General features: G+C 34.4%; 1 protein-coding gene across 6 annotated transcripts in view; it reads right to left on the bottom strand.

Moving 5' to 3' along the window:
• Positions 1-1,379: 1,379 nt before the first annotated feature.
• The window catches only part of LOC138333221 (myogenesis-regulating glycosidase-like), a 37,895-nt gene continuing 21,665 nt past the window's right edge, over positions 1,380-17,609 (bottom strand). For 5 of the 6 annotated variants that reach the window (XM_069281438.1, XM_069281437.1, XM_069281434.1 and 2 more), the window contains 2 exons: positions 15,099-15,342; positions 1,380-6,420 (listed from right to left, as the gene is read on the bottom strand). In XM_069281438.1, coding sequence (XP_069137539.1) covers positions 4,459-6,420; positions 15,099-15,342 — 2,206 coding nt within the window. In that variant the 3' untranslated portion in view covers positions 1,380-4,458. Of the gene's footprint in view, positions 6,421-8,828; positions 9,502-15,098; positions 15,343-17,609 lie in introns of those variants that run through there. The other variant, XM_069281440.1, reaches the window with a different exon arrangement.

Below are 17,609 nucleotides of genomic sequence, written 5' to 3'. Positions count from 1 at the left end.
ATGGGGGAGCTTATTGGGTCGAATACAGTATTAAATATTGATTCAAACTCGAATAAAATACAAAGTTTAGAATTGAATTCAAACTTTATTACATTAACAAACTAGGATTGTGTATAAAATCAACAGAACAGGATAATGCATTGAAAGAGATAAAATAATGGAGTTCTAGTGCATTAATATAAACTATTTACAAGGTCATTGTGTCAAAATGTATTAAATATTCAAAAAATGATAACATGATCAATACATATTTGTAGATTTAACATCTTAGATAGTTAATACCTACTTTATAATACACTAGTAGGTTAAATAACAACCAATCTGTGACAAATTATCTCCCCTACAACAAGTACAGGTATTAATAGTAGTCCTGCATATGTTTGAGGACTTATTTCACTTAATTTCATGGGATGGATATAGCAAGTGTTGCACAACGTAATGCTTCAAATGTGTTTTGTGATAACCTTTAAGTATGTTAGAGTCTAAATTTAGATAGATAGATATATATATCTACATGTATATATACTTGCCAATACTTTGTACACCTATCAACTTTTCTCTAAAATACATCTACAGATCTAGTACCATTTCACTGTTGAACTATGTTCACGACCTACCGTACATTTAAAATGACAAAGATGAAGGTTTAAAACTAAAGTGTCAGAAAGGAGGACAATAAATCCCCATTCTGAGTTTAATAAATGCATATTTCTTTGATCATATTTTGTTTCATTGCAAATGCCCATTCTTTTTTCCCCCTTGAGATTCTTACAGAGTGTTACTACAACTGGAACAATACAAAATTAAGGTCAATAAAAATTTATAAATCCTGATCAAAGATCAGTAATATTTAGATAATCTCCGTCTACAATCAATAGCATTGCAACATTATATTTATAAAAAACCATTGCTGCTATGTAAATGGAATTTCCTGTTTTATACTTCATCATATATACCATTAAGTAATTAAGATTTGTTGGAGAGCTATGATAAGCCTTTCTGGGGAGATTACAATTACTTACACAAAGACAATATACATACCGTGTTCTATTTGGAAATATTAAATACATACCAAAAGTTTAATGTTAAAAATGTAAAAAAAGAAATATAAAATATGTGAAAATTTATTAATATGATAAAAACAAAGATAAATATGATATTAACATAATTACACAGCACAAGACAAACTTGTAAATTGAAATGAAACAATATTTGGATATGATTAGAAGCATGTGTATTTTAATAAATGTTCAATACGAGCAAAAGTGGGGTACCATCACTTCTCCCATACTTCACAGGGATATTGTGTGGTTGCTAGGGAAAAGATAACTCTATCTTACACGGGGGGTGTAAGGGGGCTCACACGTGCACGGGGGGGGACAATAACCTGACATCATCAATACATGCGGCTTAACTGTGGCGCGCATTGTAGATGACGTCATCAATTTTGATGCTTAACGATGTTCCTGCGATAATGGCGCAATGAAAAAGCTGGAAAGCAAGTGGAATTTCATCATTCTTTTACTAAGTATGGGAGAAAAAGAATCAAACATGGGTCTGTGAAGTGGACAGGGATATCTCTGCCTCGGATTGACAGGCCAAAAATCTTTCACTTGGGTTGAGATATCCCTGTCCACTTCACAGACCCATGTAAAATTCTATTATTCTTTACTTCAGACCAAGAACACTAATTAAATTATAAACCATACATGGGTCCTGTTATTAGAAATATAGAAAATGTGTAAATAGAGATCGTTTGATCTACCTTGCATTATTCCTGGATTTTAAAGTACATTATTGTGAGTTAACATATCAATTCAAAGTGCTGCAGTATTTATTTAATGCTTGTAAATATCTGCACTTGTGATAGGATATGGTACTAAGTATGCTGTATTTGCACATACCAAGATGGAATATGACCTGTATTATACATCTTGACTTATTACATGTAGTATTATAGAAACAGCCCCATCGGTACTCACAGATTTTGTTATTATTACAATTAGGCCAATTGTGTTGTTAAAACAGACCTAAAACATTGAATTTTTGGCTGCACTTTTCCTTGTCAAAAAAAAAGAGAAATGTTTGCTTTCAGATAAGGTGATATTTATGGGACAGTACTAACAGGTTGTAGAATAGGCTAGGGTAAATATTGATTACAAAGGGAATTCTTATTGGCCAGTATTCTGTAACTACAGATTTCACAATATACGTAACAGCGTTTATATTTAAAGGAACTAAATATATAATATTAACTACATGTATATAAATATATAGAAAAAATTTCGATCTAGAATAAATTTCTATCTAACATCAAAGAAACTGCCTAATTACGGTACTATTTTGGGAATGTATTGGATACTCAAGCCATTAGTATCCTGGGTAAAGGATATTTGTGAAACTTTCTTATTACAAACATATTAAACTTGGTACACTGATCATTTTATATGAAGTTTAAAGCCTCCAATTTTATGGACATCCTTTCCAAAGTAAAGACCTGGGTAATCAAGACACCTACATCATGAGCTATTGTATAGCGTGATGGTCAATAATATATCGTAACATGATGCCATGACATTGTGAGACTACACAACAATGATGTCATGACGATTCAACTGCATCATACCAACCTTGTTCTGCATATATGCAACATCAAATACATTAAATAGTAAAAGTAAGTACTGTACATATAAAGAGTGAACAGAGTAGGTTTACATTGTAGTATTGGGATCTATCAAGAGTTACTTCCCTTTGTTTCATTCTGTCAGTACTGACGCAGTGAAATATCAAGGGAAGTAACTCTGATATATCAAAATCACATTATAGTTACCTTCTACCTACTAGGAAATATGGTAAATTGTTAAAACATTTAGCAAGACTCATGCTCAACATCTTTCAGATCTTATGACCCTCAGGACAGGATTCCCTCATTTTACTCTCTGAGATATGCATTTTAATATTCTTTATATCACAGGCACTTGACAGTTTTCCCATTCTAATCTAGCTATCAGAGTTACCTGTCAATACCGACAGAGTGGAACAAAAGGAAGAAACTCTGGTAGATCACAATGCAGTTTTCCACACGGAATCACACATATCAAGGGAATTATCAGGTCCCTGTGCAATAGCTTAAACTGCTCACACATATCAATGGAATAATCAATTCCCTGTGTAATAGCTAAAACTGTTCACACATATCAAGAGAATAATCAGGTCCTTGTGTAATAGCTAAAACAGACAACCATATACCATATATGATAAGAACAGATAATGATGTTTGGTAAACATTCCGTAACAAGGAATATAATTATATAAACTGTAACCCCAAATATTAGCTTTATATAGATATGTACATTTTCTTATTTTACATATACTTTTAAAGTTAAAACAAACAATTTCTGTAGAAGACATCAATTTTTCATGAATAAAGTTTAACAATAATTATACAACATATCATAATGAAGTTTGTAATTAACATGCATTAAATGTTCTAAATGGATCATGATCATCAACCACTACAAACTTGTATTTTACAACAAAACCACAAAAAAAAAACCAATTATCTAGTATATGCATATTTCAATCAATCAACTGGAGAATAAATGGATAAAAAATCTTTAAAAAACTGTAATTGCTGGATCAAAAAGACAATAAAACATGTACTTGGTAGGTTTTGATACCCATGTGGTGATCACTATACCCGGTATTTGCCTATAAAATTGTGACATTGTATTTTGTCCTGATAATTTTGCAGAGTTATCACCCTTTTGAATTGGTATCGATTGTGATTTATGAAAACACTGTTGTTTTCTCTGAAAAATATAATGTTACATTCACAAATACTTGAAATAACAATCAATATCTACCCACAAGGACAGATAACTCTGTAATATGACAATACAAAATTCTATCTGTGGAAGATTTAGCTCAGTTTTATTCAATTCCTGCCACAGTACCTCAGCAGAGATATTGCCTTTCATGTATAAGTAAAATTATAGACCATGTATTTCCTTGAGGATACATATATATATAGATTATTACATGATATCATTAGAGGTTGGGCAGTCATTTGATATTGTCAGCATCTGTGAAATCTTACTTTGCATACAAATGATGGGATTTATTGATATTGGCCATTTGTCAATGTCTCCCCAAATTATCTCAAACCTGAGTGAATAGGACCCTATTGCAATGTACCATAATAAAATTGGTTTGAAGCATCAAGCTTATTATTAAAAGTCTTAATTATTGTAGCAGAGATGTGTCTCGCCTCAAAGATGGTTAAATTATGAAAGATAAATACAGTGCACTATGGAATTGATGCTTAACACAAAATTTGTATAGATAAATAAATTTAAAATTTCGCGCAATATTCTAAATTTAGGATACAGTAAATTACATAACATCATACTACTTGTTGATTGGTTCAACTGAGGTTTGTTCACTTGGTGGGATCCCTTATGTGGATTCGTTGTCTTCTTGCAATACAAAATAGGGGATTTGAAATTGGTTGACCGGGAAATCTGTAAGCCACTCTCCTCCAGGGTATTCTGTCCCATGCACGGGGTCCAGCCAAGACCCTTTTGGGAGATAAATGTCTCTTTTCCTGACTCCAGAACACAAGACTGGTGCCACCAAAATCTTGTCCCCTAAAAGGAATTCATCGCCAATGTGTAGAGTGTCCTGATCCTGGGGATCTATCCACCATAGTGGACGTAAGAACGGTGTCACTTCAGACACTTTTGTTCGTAGCTCTTCCAAGACTGGCATAACAAAGTCGTGTCTAATTTGCGAAAGATTTTGAGCATGCAAAATGACTTCTTCCCCAGAGAATTGTATATTTGATGGAATTTTGATGGCTGGAAAGAAGACAGATAACTGGAGCCACCTTACAAAGGAATCAATTGTGTCATTGTCTAGATTAATATTGCCTTTCGCTGATGACATAACATACGGATAACCATACAGACCCAAGGTCAAGGCCTCAGACAGAGATTCGTGGATACAGCTGGCATTGTTCTCATTCGTCACAAAGTCAGCTGATACTTCGAGGAATGCATGCTTGTCTTGTGATCTGAACATTCCCTTTGTGACAAGTTTTTCACTAACAATGTCTAAGAGATCTATCCACTTTCCATACACTTCACGGTCCAATAAGTCGGATCCATTGGAATGTCTCACCAAGAATGTCTGAGGTAATGGCAGAAATTTGAAATTCCTTATCCCATACGTTGTAGAAATGTTTGTGATTGTATCAGTAAACCAGGCTGAGAAGTCATCACTGTTAATGTCCCAGATGGCTACCTGAGTATTGCCGTGAGTGAGTAATTTGGCACCCAGAGATAATGCATCAATCATAAAGTAATTGTTCTGAATTCCGATACTGAAAGAAGGCGAGTTCAAAGAGCAGAGGGGACTGAGATTCAACACAAAATCACAGTTGGTGGAAAGCATGGAAATGGCTGAACTAACATCAGGAAACATTGCTTTATTAAATTTGAGATCACCTAACTCCTCTTCCCAATGAGAATCAAGTTCCAAAACATTGCATTCAAAATTGGCTGATTGCAGAAAGTCTTTAAATGTGACTAGCTGGTCACCGTAAGATTGTTGTGAGTCAACCATTTCAGCAGACCATAAGAAGTTGTCCGTGTACTTGACCTGCTCTGACAGATTCCGCTGGGCCTGTAAATGGAATTTCTTGCTCATGGCTAAATGAGTGGCCTTGATGTCATAACCCTGACACGTAAAATAATTAAGATTTTTTCTTCCCTCCATACCAGTGAAAGCCGGAGAGATGCACATCATGTGATTGGCACTTTCATTCCAGCTCAGCTGATAAGGTCCGTCCCCAGGAAGGTAAATTGCAGCACCTTCTGATGACAGGAAGTAATAATCTATAATGTTCATACCATTCTTCTCATTATGACCAAACCGACTGAGAGCGGTTTTCCTCTCAGCAGCGATTGGCCACGGTCCTGGCAGCATGTTGTACCAGTGACCAACATCCATTTCGAAGCAGTCCCTGGGATAGACATTAACTGGGTTCACCCAACTCACATTGTAACATACAATGTCATCAACTGTAATTGGTGTCATATCCACCATGTTTCCATCATCCCATGATAGGCATCGCCCCTTTTTATTTTTATCGCGGTCAGGACATCTCTCTGTGTTCCGCCCTGCAAATATATCCCCACCTAAATGCCCTGTGAGTGTCACCTCTTCTAAACGTTTGCCAACAATTGTCAAAAACTCTCCGTCGATTTCAAATTGTAGATCAGAATAGTCTTTACCACTTGCGTCGTGAAGACTCCATATGACTATGACTCCAACGGCCATGAATATAAACATACTTGTGACTATGACTTTGAGGATTCGTCGCTTTATGTTGGACTTCTTTCCTTCGTTTGGAGGCTCCTGCAACACAATACAAAATATAGATTTTTAAATAAATTTTTAATATATTTTTTCTTAAATTCTATTAAGAGCTAAGGATCGATGAATTCAAAATGCATTTATTTTCATTAGAAAAAGTTGAGTATAATATAAGTTGCCCACTATGGTGCTATACATGAATTACTGAAATTAACTTTTAAAGTTACATTTCGTGACATTTATCCTGTAACTGACATTACAGTCAATATTGATAATATTTGTTAGACTAAATAATTGTTGAGATTTTCTCTGGAATAAAGTAAACAGGATAATTATAAGATTTAAATCACATAAATTAAGCAAGATATTAAATTGTAGGGACAAGCCAAATATTAATAATGAAAGAAATAGATGTATGATTATTACAACTCTCATAGACCATAAATTGATCAGAAGTAGAAAAGATAAATTCTATATACTATACATTTAATTCAATTGATGACAACATTTTTTTTAAATTGTTTTAATAATCAAAATACCTTAACTCTAAAAGTTTTGAAAGATAGTTTGTGTTTTCAGGCATGCCATTGATGTTAAAATGATTTCACAGAATTGATACAAAACAACATTGATAATGGAGTGCAAAGTGAAAACTATGACAGAAAAAAAAAACCAGAAAGCAATTATGGTACAAAGTCTTCATAAAATCAGTCCACACCATGTCATGTTTTACTCAAGGCAATATATGGTAACTAACAATATCAATTTTACCCTCTAACATCTGTAGGACATATCATTATTTTTTTACCAAAAAGGCTACTCAAAATCACTTTGTGCCAAAGGACTAGATATGGTAATGGCTTTTATGGCCCCTAAATCTACCAAATTTCAAATTAAGTATTTAGAAATTAAGTTGCTGCTTTTGAAATATTGAATACACCCCTGATAAAAGCTTTTTTTGACAAATAGTATGTTTTTGCTATATAACCATGGTAACTTTGCATAAATTATGCAGATTTGAAAATTTGGTCAATTTTGGTATATTTTTTTATAGTTTTTCTTTTAAAAGCAATAGAGCACAACCTAGAACAAACTTAAGATTTTAAGGGAATAAGCAGACACGAAGAATACATTATTCTGAGAAATATAAAGTTTGTTCTAGAATTAGTTCTATGTTAACTAGATGCAAAACTGCATAAAAAGGCCAATTTTGATGAAATTTTCACATTTTTCATAATTTATGTATAATTTAAATGGTTGCCATAGCAACTATAACGGCTATATGACCTACTAATACTATCAAATATGTCAGGTATGTAGTTAATATTTAAAATGCAAGATTCACATCTTGAAATAACAGACTTGAGAAAAAAGAGGATTTGGAAGACCCTTACCATACCTAGTCCTTTGTTGGATTTGTAAGAAAAACAACCACCAAGTTCATGAATTCAATAGTCTCAAATTTAAAGATCTAGATCCCAGATACTGATAAAGACACAAAGTAATTTATATCATGTTTATTTGACATTTACATCGGAACACAAACGCAGGGCAATTAATATTCTAGGAGCAAAAGGTACCGTACATGTATCAGTAGCAGATGTAGTTGTCGATCTATTGACAATTGATTGACCTTAAGCTATAGTGGTCATGACTGTCATGACTGAACTATGAACTGAGGCTCAACAGAACAGACCATTCTGTTTCTCAGAAGCTAGGGTATCAGCATATAACTGCTTACTGCTGAGCACTTATGTAATACAAAAACCACTGTAATCCCAATTGTATGGATTCTGTTCCATGCAATATAAGCCTTGCAGACAAGCAAAATTAATAGAAAGAATCCAATAATCAGCAGAAAAAGAAGACAAAACGTCTTCCTCCATTCTCAATAGAGACATAATCAAAGAAGAGCTTTTTCTCCAGACAATTACACACGTTTTCCTGGGCGAGACAATAGGCCGAGCACATCCATTGTTTAAGATTTTACCCCTAACTGACAACTTATTGATTGTTTAACATCTTCTCTGAGCTGTCTTATCTATCCGGAGTTGATCGACCCTATCGTTGTATGTCGAGGCTATTTTTGGTATTTTTAAGACATTGATTGATTCTTACATCAACAATATGTACTATGCAGTAACATCATGGTTTCATGTTTTCAGTGCAACAAAACATCCAATCTTTACAAGTACTACCACTCTGTAAACATACAGTTTTCATTAAAACTTATGTTAAATCTTTTCTTTTCACAAAATATTTTTCATGATTACTAAAAGTTTTTACTATTTCAAGATATTGAGGCAAGAAAAAATGGAAATATTTGCCCATCCCTTAAGTTGTCATCCTATAGCTACCATAGACATAAATAAACTTCATGTAAATGCAATTTTATCGATGATAACATATAATAAATGTATTAGAAACTTAGCAATTTAAATTCAATTTACCATTTTTGCTGGCTGGAAAATTGAAGTTCACTTCGCAAAATATCTTCTTCCAAGATGAACTTGCTGGTATCTTATTATATGAACGAAGTTTTCAAAAATTAACAACTAATGATAGAATTTAAAACTCCTTATTTCTAAGAAAGTGAGTCTCCCATCCAACCGATGAATCCCAACCAGCTGATGTAGATCTCCAGTCCACAACACCTTATTACTAATTTGTTCATCTGTTACTCACTGGTCCTCCCACTTCCCTAATGACGCTGAACACAATAAATAATCTCTACAATAGCTCATCATCACCGACTTTATGACCACTTGATTGGCACGGTCTATCACATCAAGTAGTAAAACTTCCCTACTTGGTTTCTGTCAATGTCCAGATTTACAACATCCAATACATTACTTCATCAGTCACAGAGAATTATCTGTGGCAGTATGATTTGACTATATATTTACTACATGTATACTGGTACAAACTGGTCGTGTAATGTTGCTAACCTTGAGGCCTAATTCTTCACAGGTAACCGGATACTTACATAGATAGGTGTAATGTATATATATATCTAGTGACGTTATAAGGATGCAATGTACAATATAACCTAAAACATAGCAGATATTTATTATACAACTGTAGGTAGAACTGTCATCTATGTAATCTACACGTAAATATATCTAATATCTAACACAGTCAGATAATTTTTGCCTTAGTTAAAAGGTTACCTAACAACTGTTCATAATTATAAATGTAATTAAACAAATATAGCATTATCCATTGATTGTGGAGAACAAACCAAATATATATAAATATATGACAATTTTAACATACCCCCATATAAATATGTGGCTGATGTACGTTTTATACTAAAAACAGAAATAGAAAGCTAATTACTAGAGTCATACAATATACATGTTCTTCCCCTATCAATGATAGTTATCAAATTCCTCTCTGTGAAAATAATTGAACTAATTAAAATGAAATTACAGTGTGCCATTAATTTGAATCAATAAAACAATGGAATGCTAAGAAAACCTATAACTACCAAGGTATTTAAATTATATTTATGCCAAAAATATACCACCACCAAATATATACCACAAAGATATCACCCAATATATATCGTATATATCACCACCAAATATATACCACAATGATATCACCCAATATATATCATATATCACCACCAAATTATATATACCACAATGATATCACCCAATATATATCATATACCACCACCAAATATATACCACAATGATATCACCGAATTTATATTATATATCACCACCAAATATATACCACAATGATATCACCCAATATATATCATATACCACCACCAAATATATACCACAGTGATATCACCAAATTTATATTATATATCACCACCAAATATCACAACAACGAACATGTCTCACCACCACCATTTAAACACAAATTAGTACTTGTATCTTTCCATAATTATCTGTTATGTATTTCCACACTAGAGAAGACATCTTAACACTTTTCAACACTTTTCACCACCAGAATGTTTTCCTGTCCTGCTGATAGTCGGACCACCACATAAAGCCTATTGTTCTGTAAAGCACCATTTGTCTGTCCACCATAGAACGGGAGTACTAAATGATTTACTTATATACCAATTCATTAATCAACACCATCTGTCCACGAGCCTGTTCCGTATTCCAGGAAACATCACCAAAAATCTATAAAATCACACATTCCATACTATCCTGGTCCAATCTCTCCCTGGCTGTCTCTCAGTACTATATGTCCAACACTGGTACAATGTGAACTATAGCCTTTACTCATCAAATATAAAACAGCTAATCACTGTGGTCCTTCAAGTACAATGGTCATCAATGTCATGGCAAATCTTAGCCGAGATGTCCAAGCCATCGTCGGGATATCCTAGAATCGGTATCCATCAACATGTATTGTACATAACATATATAGTGCTTCTCCACACATATGTATTGTAGTATTCATCTACAAGGAGGAATGGTTGACCTCATCTTAGGATCAAAGCTAGGTTGGACTGGAGCTTGTCTGTGGAACAGCACCACTGGTACAACACATACTGATGAAAACTACTGCTTGACAAGAACTTAACAGTAAACACAACAGAAGGAAACTCCACAGGTCTCCTGTTGTTGTGTGGCTGCTAATGGACCATGTACAAGTGTTCCTTTAATGCTTGGGATGTCACTTAAATTTGTTCCTGCCAGTACAATAATGCCAATTGAAGGAAGTGTCAGCAGCAGCAACTGTACATATATGTCAGTGTAACTATTCACTACATAATTATGGTAAATGTCCGCAATTCCAGGCCTTCAAACATTCGGGTGAATAGGGAAGTAAATGTTCACAGATATAGACTGATATAATTGTGGTGAATGGTGTAGTAATTACATTTAATGTAAAAGGTGATGGCAATTGATGAAGAAAGTTTAGATCAGCAGCAGCGGCTGTACAATGTACATTTAATTATAATGTCATTGTTATTATAACTATTACATACATGTAACTGCATAATTATGGTAAATGGTGAAGTAAGTGTCCAGAAATTAAGATCTTCAAAAATTTTGATAAATGGTTAGGGCATCCAGTAAGATCAAAATATCCCTGGCTCTAAAATCCTGGAGGTCAAATCAAAATGCTGTGTCACCAACACTAATGGTAATTTTGGCAGTATGAAGACAGTAAAATCTACTTCATTCTAATTATACACCTATACCGATAATATGTCTTTAAATAAGTGTCTGAAAATTCAGATCTACATACATATCATGAATGGAATATCCACCAATTTAGAAATGTACAAAATCCTGATGAGTAGTGTACTGTATGTAGTTATAAATATCCGAAAAAAATATCTATATATTTAGTTATTAAGGCGAAATGGAGAAATAATTGCCTACAAATCTAGAACAAAAAGCTATTAGGATCTAGTTTTGCTTAATTTTGATTATCAGATACAGTATACTGAACACTTTCCCAGTTCAGTATCTCTCTCTTTTGAAACTAGTAATTAAGTTGATTTTCATTAATCATTTAAAAGATTATAGCCAAATTGCCCCTTCTTTATCACACCCCTTTAGGGTTCATTTAAAGGCTATGCAGTCCAAACAATTATAGTGTTTCTCTATAAATTCCAATATGAGCAAATACTTACTTTTAAAGAATACCGGTGCATGATGATCATGATAACGAATAAGCAAATATCCTATATAGCTATAATAACCAATGTTTATGCAAGGTACCCACATGAATGTGTGACCCCTTAAGGGAACATCGAGTGACTCAGCACTTATGTATCAATTACCATTTGTACAATTTTGAATCCTCATTCCACAGGGATTCTACATTATGTGGTTTCTGAGATTTTTTTTAAGACAACTATAATAAGTATCAAATGACATACCATCATAAATATATAATTGTGAAATAAATATATATCACATTACTAACACACACAAATATATATGTATGCACTCTTATTTCAATTAAGAATCATCAGTGATTAGCTGTTACAAGCGGTTTTCAATAATGGACTTTCCACCACTGTTCTAGTGTGATCGAAACATCAATTGTCATTGAAAAGATACACATGCCTAATTAATATCATCAGGCTGGCACAAACCAAGCCATAATCAATTCATTGGGCTGATGAAATCTCTGTAATAATTAGTTTTCAAACATTTAACATAAAGCTACTACTTTCTTAATCTTTACAAAATTTGAGTTTTACTTGACTGTTTTGATGATTTTTGCCACCACATTAATGTTAAAATGAGCAATATTTTAGTAAAATGGATCAAACTTTATTCAAATTAGACATTATTAATTAGGTGCACTACTACTATATGTAACAGAGCACTGATAGTGATGAAATCAGTCTGGAGTAGAAACATATACATTTCCCTGGGTAGGTCTGCTTCCATTGTCAGAGGTCATACATTATTCATAGTTCATGTAAACAGCTATGTAATGTGTGTTCCGTTGTATTGTTTTCACTTGTAAACAATGTCAAAAATTCAAATGAAATGTAGAAATCAATTTGTGTGCTTTTTTCATGTGCATATATGCATAAGCTTTTGTTTATCATTCAGCATATCCACCACATATTATGGAAAGCTTTCAGAAAGGGAAACAAAAACATATGTATCGTATTTGGTTACATTATGCGGACAGTGAAAATGCAAAACCTGCATGTTTATCGAATCATTGTCAACAATGCTAATGAGCATGAGCAAAGAATATTTACCGGGGGTATGTGTAATTTGTGAAATTGCTAATTATCAAAACTTAATTACATATACCAAGTAAACAGAGTTGTGTCATTATAAGATTTAAATTTGTGTGTTACTCTATCTTGTAGAAAATATTTGACAACAACCTCCTAAAAACATCTAATATAATTCACATGACTCAATCAAAACTGGTCATGCATGATGATTAGATATCAGTTAATATTTCATAATAGCATGAAATAATTGGAATTCACATGTGCTAGAGTTGCAGTGATGATTTGAGGGAAAACAAACCTTTATTGTGTTAAAAAATATCCTGTAAATACACAAGTTCACAATTTTTAATTTTCTAATAAAAATAGTACCAGTTAATAAATGAAAATAGTTTGTAGCTGGCAGGATTGAACTGGGTTAATCATCAGTGACCAGGTAGCTCAATCAGTAGAGCATCTACCTAGTGTTCAAGGTCCCGGGTTCAAATTCCAGAGTGTCTGCTACAATTTTCTCTCTTGTTAGAAAAATTGGTGCTCAACTAAATACCCAGAGTGTGATATCAGGGTCTCATATGTCTTTGAGGGCGAACACTTTGAATCTGAGGAGTGTGGCAGGATTGGACTGGGTCAAACATCTGTGCCCAAGTATGTAGCTTAATGGATCGGTAGAGCATCAAGCTATAGCTAGTGTTCATAGGTCCCTGGTTCAAATCCCTGTCTGACTGCTACATCTTCTCCTCGCCTGCTAGAGTAGTATGTTTTGGGAGACTACAGTATGGTATATTTGTATTAAGACTTGCTGTGATAGTGGAAACCCTTACCCATTTCATAGAACTATCCCCCTTGAGCTCATCACTGAATTAGCATACTGGTAATCACACCAAAAACTTCCCATTAAAATACTATAATAAGTGCAGCAAACAATAATTTAAGGAAAGTGGATGTGTTGCCTGCACAGCAGTTTAAAACATCACAAACAATAGTTATTCACAGTTGAAAATATTGTTAATAATTGGGTGAAGTTATCAAGTCCCGTAACTCTTGCAAATATTGACTGATTTTGACCAGTATATTGAACCCATCCTAGATCTCAATGATATAAAGCAATATACCGTTTGAAATTGGAAACCAGTTAATAAATATTTAAGTTATCGCATGGAAACCATGGATTTATCAGAACTCTTACAAACGGTAGCAAATTTTGACAAGTATCAAACTAAACTGAGATCTCATTGACATACAGCAATATACCGTTTGAAATCGAATGATAAATACCATTGTTATCAAGCGGAAAGCCATGGATTTATCAGATTTGATGATTTTATTAAAGTCCCGTAACTATTGCAAATATTGACAGATTTTGACCGGTATCGAACCTTATATGCCAGATGACATTAATATAAAGAAACATACCAAATAATACCATGGATATATCTGTTTTGACAATTTTAAGGTCACGCAACTCTTGCAAATATCGACGGTTCTTGACTGGTATCGATTCCATCTGAGGTGTCATTGATATAAAGCAATATACCAGATTTGGTTGAAATCGAACAAAAAATAAAATAAGTTATCACACAGAAACCTTTTCCCGGATGCCTCCATGCACTGGGGGGGGGGGGGGGGGTTGCATGCGACACAACAAGTAGTCATGCTGTAAATGTTAAGCAGAAGAAGAAGCTATACCACTTTTATAGACTATGATGTGCATTGGCCAGGGGGACAAAACCCTAACGCTTTCCTCACAGGGGCAAACACTCAAATCAAGGCCAAAAGTGAGGTGGTCATGGTGTCAAGGGTAATGTTAAGAGGAAGAATGTACCGGTAATTAAGGCAAAAGAAAAAAATTCAAGTGCAACATTCAGTCGCTTTCTAAGAGCATGCAATAGAGGAAGCAGGCACAATATTAAATGTAATGCCCTACTGACACACGAGACAAGCACCATGATTTGCATTGATTTCTATCTAAGTCTTTGAAAGACAAAGTTGCAGCAATAAATTTCAAAGACGCAACATGTAATTGATACTGTACCTCTGCGGCTAACTTCATCTGTTCAAACTCTGTGAGTTTGATGGGAGGCTGATGATTGAGGTTCACGTTATCCCCGTGGACATTGCTGTGAGTACTGGATGTGGCCAAGCTAGAAGGCTGAGAGGACCGCGGTTGACCACTGGAGGGCTGAGCTGACCGAGACTGACCGGTGTTGTTGCTATACTTCTGGCCATTCTGAGCTTCTTCCTGGCCACCAGATAACAACTTGTCCCACTCTTTTTCACTGGAAAATACAAAGTTAACTACAAATTATACATAATCACAACAAAGGGTAATGGATACCAGCACAATTCTTTTATGTCTTTTTAAACAAGAGGCCCAGAGGGCCTGTATCACTCACCTGATTTGTGCTGGCAAGAAATGTTCTGAATACAGATTCATTATTTTTTTGAAAGGAATTTAAATATCGACTAGTAGCGATTTAAAGGATTTGCCTCAATTTCCCCTATTGGGCCTCGCCCCTCCTGCCCCCAGGGGCTCAGAGCCAAAATTTATCCAAACTCTGTTCCCCTTCCCCCAAATATGTTTCTGGCCAAATTTGCTTACAATCCATGCTGAACTCTGTAACTAGTAGTGATTTAAAGGATTTGCCCCAATTTCCCCTAGTGGGCCCCGCCCCTATTTAGCTCCTTCCCCCAGGAGGTCAGAGCCAAAATTTAAATAAACTCTGTTTTCCTTCCCCTACGGATGTTTCTGGCCAAATTTGGTTACAATACATGCAGAACTCTATGACTATTAGCGCTTTAAAGAAAATATTTACAGAGGGACAGCGGACGCCGCGCCACGACATATTAATCTTGTCTAAATCTTGTCTCTGAATTAATATTTGTAATCCTGTACTATAAATCAAGGTGTAACTGGTATATAAAATTTGAATTCCAGCTTAAACAATGTAAACTAAAAATACAAAATGTGCATTTTTTAGCCAATGTTTAATGTATTAACATGCACCTACATTAATTGATTGGTGTTTACACTAAAAGACGATCACTAAGGAAGTAGGTGTAGTACAAATACACATACATATACCAGGAGTTACTGGTGGAGGAAAACCAGAATACCCGGAGAAAAACCATTGACCTAGTATAGGTCAGTACCAAAAATGCTCCACAGGAGGTTCAAAACTTGTGACTATAAGAAGTAAAGGGCATACTGTATTCAACCCAATAAGTACCCAGGGCATTTAAAAAAAGGAAACAAGAGATCCCAGAGGGATCTTGGCGCCTACCAAAGAATGATCTTTGTCTGACAAATGAAAGAGGGATCTTTTCTCTGCTTTTCAAACTTTTACTACATATAACTACATATGAAATTTGAGAAAGATCCTTTAAGTACTTTCTGAGATTTATAACAGTAACAAACTTCAATTACAAAAAATCCAAAAAGGCTACCTGTCAACCAACTTATTCACTGATCGGTACCAAAACGCAATATGCGTAACCAGGGACCTAGGGGAACATGCACATGAAATTTGACATGTATCCCTTCAGCAGTATACTTTCTGAGAAAAAGCTGTAACAAACTTAAATTGTCAAAATCCAAGATGATGTCCTGTTGGCCATCTTATTCACCAATCGGTACCAAAATGGAATGTGCATAACCAGGGACCTGGGGTACCATGCACATGAAATTTGAGACAGCTCCCTTCAGTACGTTTTGAGAAATAGCAGTAACAAACTTCAATTGTCAAAATCCAAGATGGCAGTCTGTCGTCCATTTTGTTGATTGATCGGTCCCAAAATGCAAAATGCACAACTAGGGTCCTAGGGGAACCTACATGTGGAATTTGAGAAGAATCCCTCCAGCACTTTCTGAGAAATAGCTGTAACAAACTTTAACTATCAAAATCCAAGATTGCTGCCTGGAGGCCATTTTGTTGACCTATTAGTCCCAAAATGCAAAATGCACAACTAGGGCCATAGGGGAACCTACATGAGAAATTTGAGAAAGATCCCATTAGCACTTTCTGAGAAATAGCAGTAACAAGAATTGTTAACGGATGATGGTGGGCTACAAAATATGAAAAGGTGCTAAATAAGACAAAATATTTTAAACCTTTACAGTTTTGGTCTTTATTTATGCCCAGACAATTCTTATTAGGGCCTCAAAAGGGGGAGGGTCGCTTGTTGAGTCGAATACGACATAATAGAAACTCTCATATCTTGACCAATCTACTAGTACTACATTTGTACTGCAGACTAAAGTACAATTCAAACAATTAAGGTATATCAATGAATACTGTAGCATAATTAAAATTATCTAGTGTGATCCATTGTTGTATTGAATATGTAATTACCTTTAACTAAATACCTTTCATGTCTTTTATTTGAGTTCGGTTTTATCAAACATTACAGTCAATATCAAAATGTTCTAGCTATATAATATACAGTGATTCTATAAAAATGTATTACTAAAAATTAGTATTACATGTAGTCACAAGAATATGCATATGGGTATACAACATCTTGGACATCATTTAATAAGAATAGT

The sequence above is a fragment of the Argopecten irradians genome, chromosome 10 (assembly GCF_041381155.1).
Source record: "Argopecten irradians isolate NY chromosome 10, Ai_NY, whole genome shotgun sequence".
Lineage (NCBI taxonomy): Eukaryota > Metazoa > Mollusca > Bivalvia > Pectinida > Pectinidae > Argopecten > Argopecten irradians.
The sequence above is the reverse complement of the archived record's forward strand: the minus strand, read 5'-3'. Positions and strand labels throughout refer to the sequence as shown.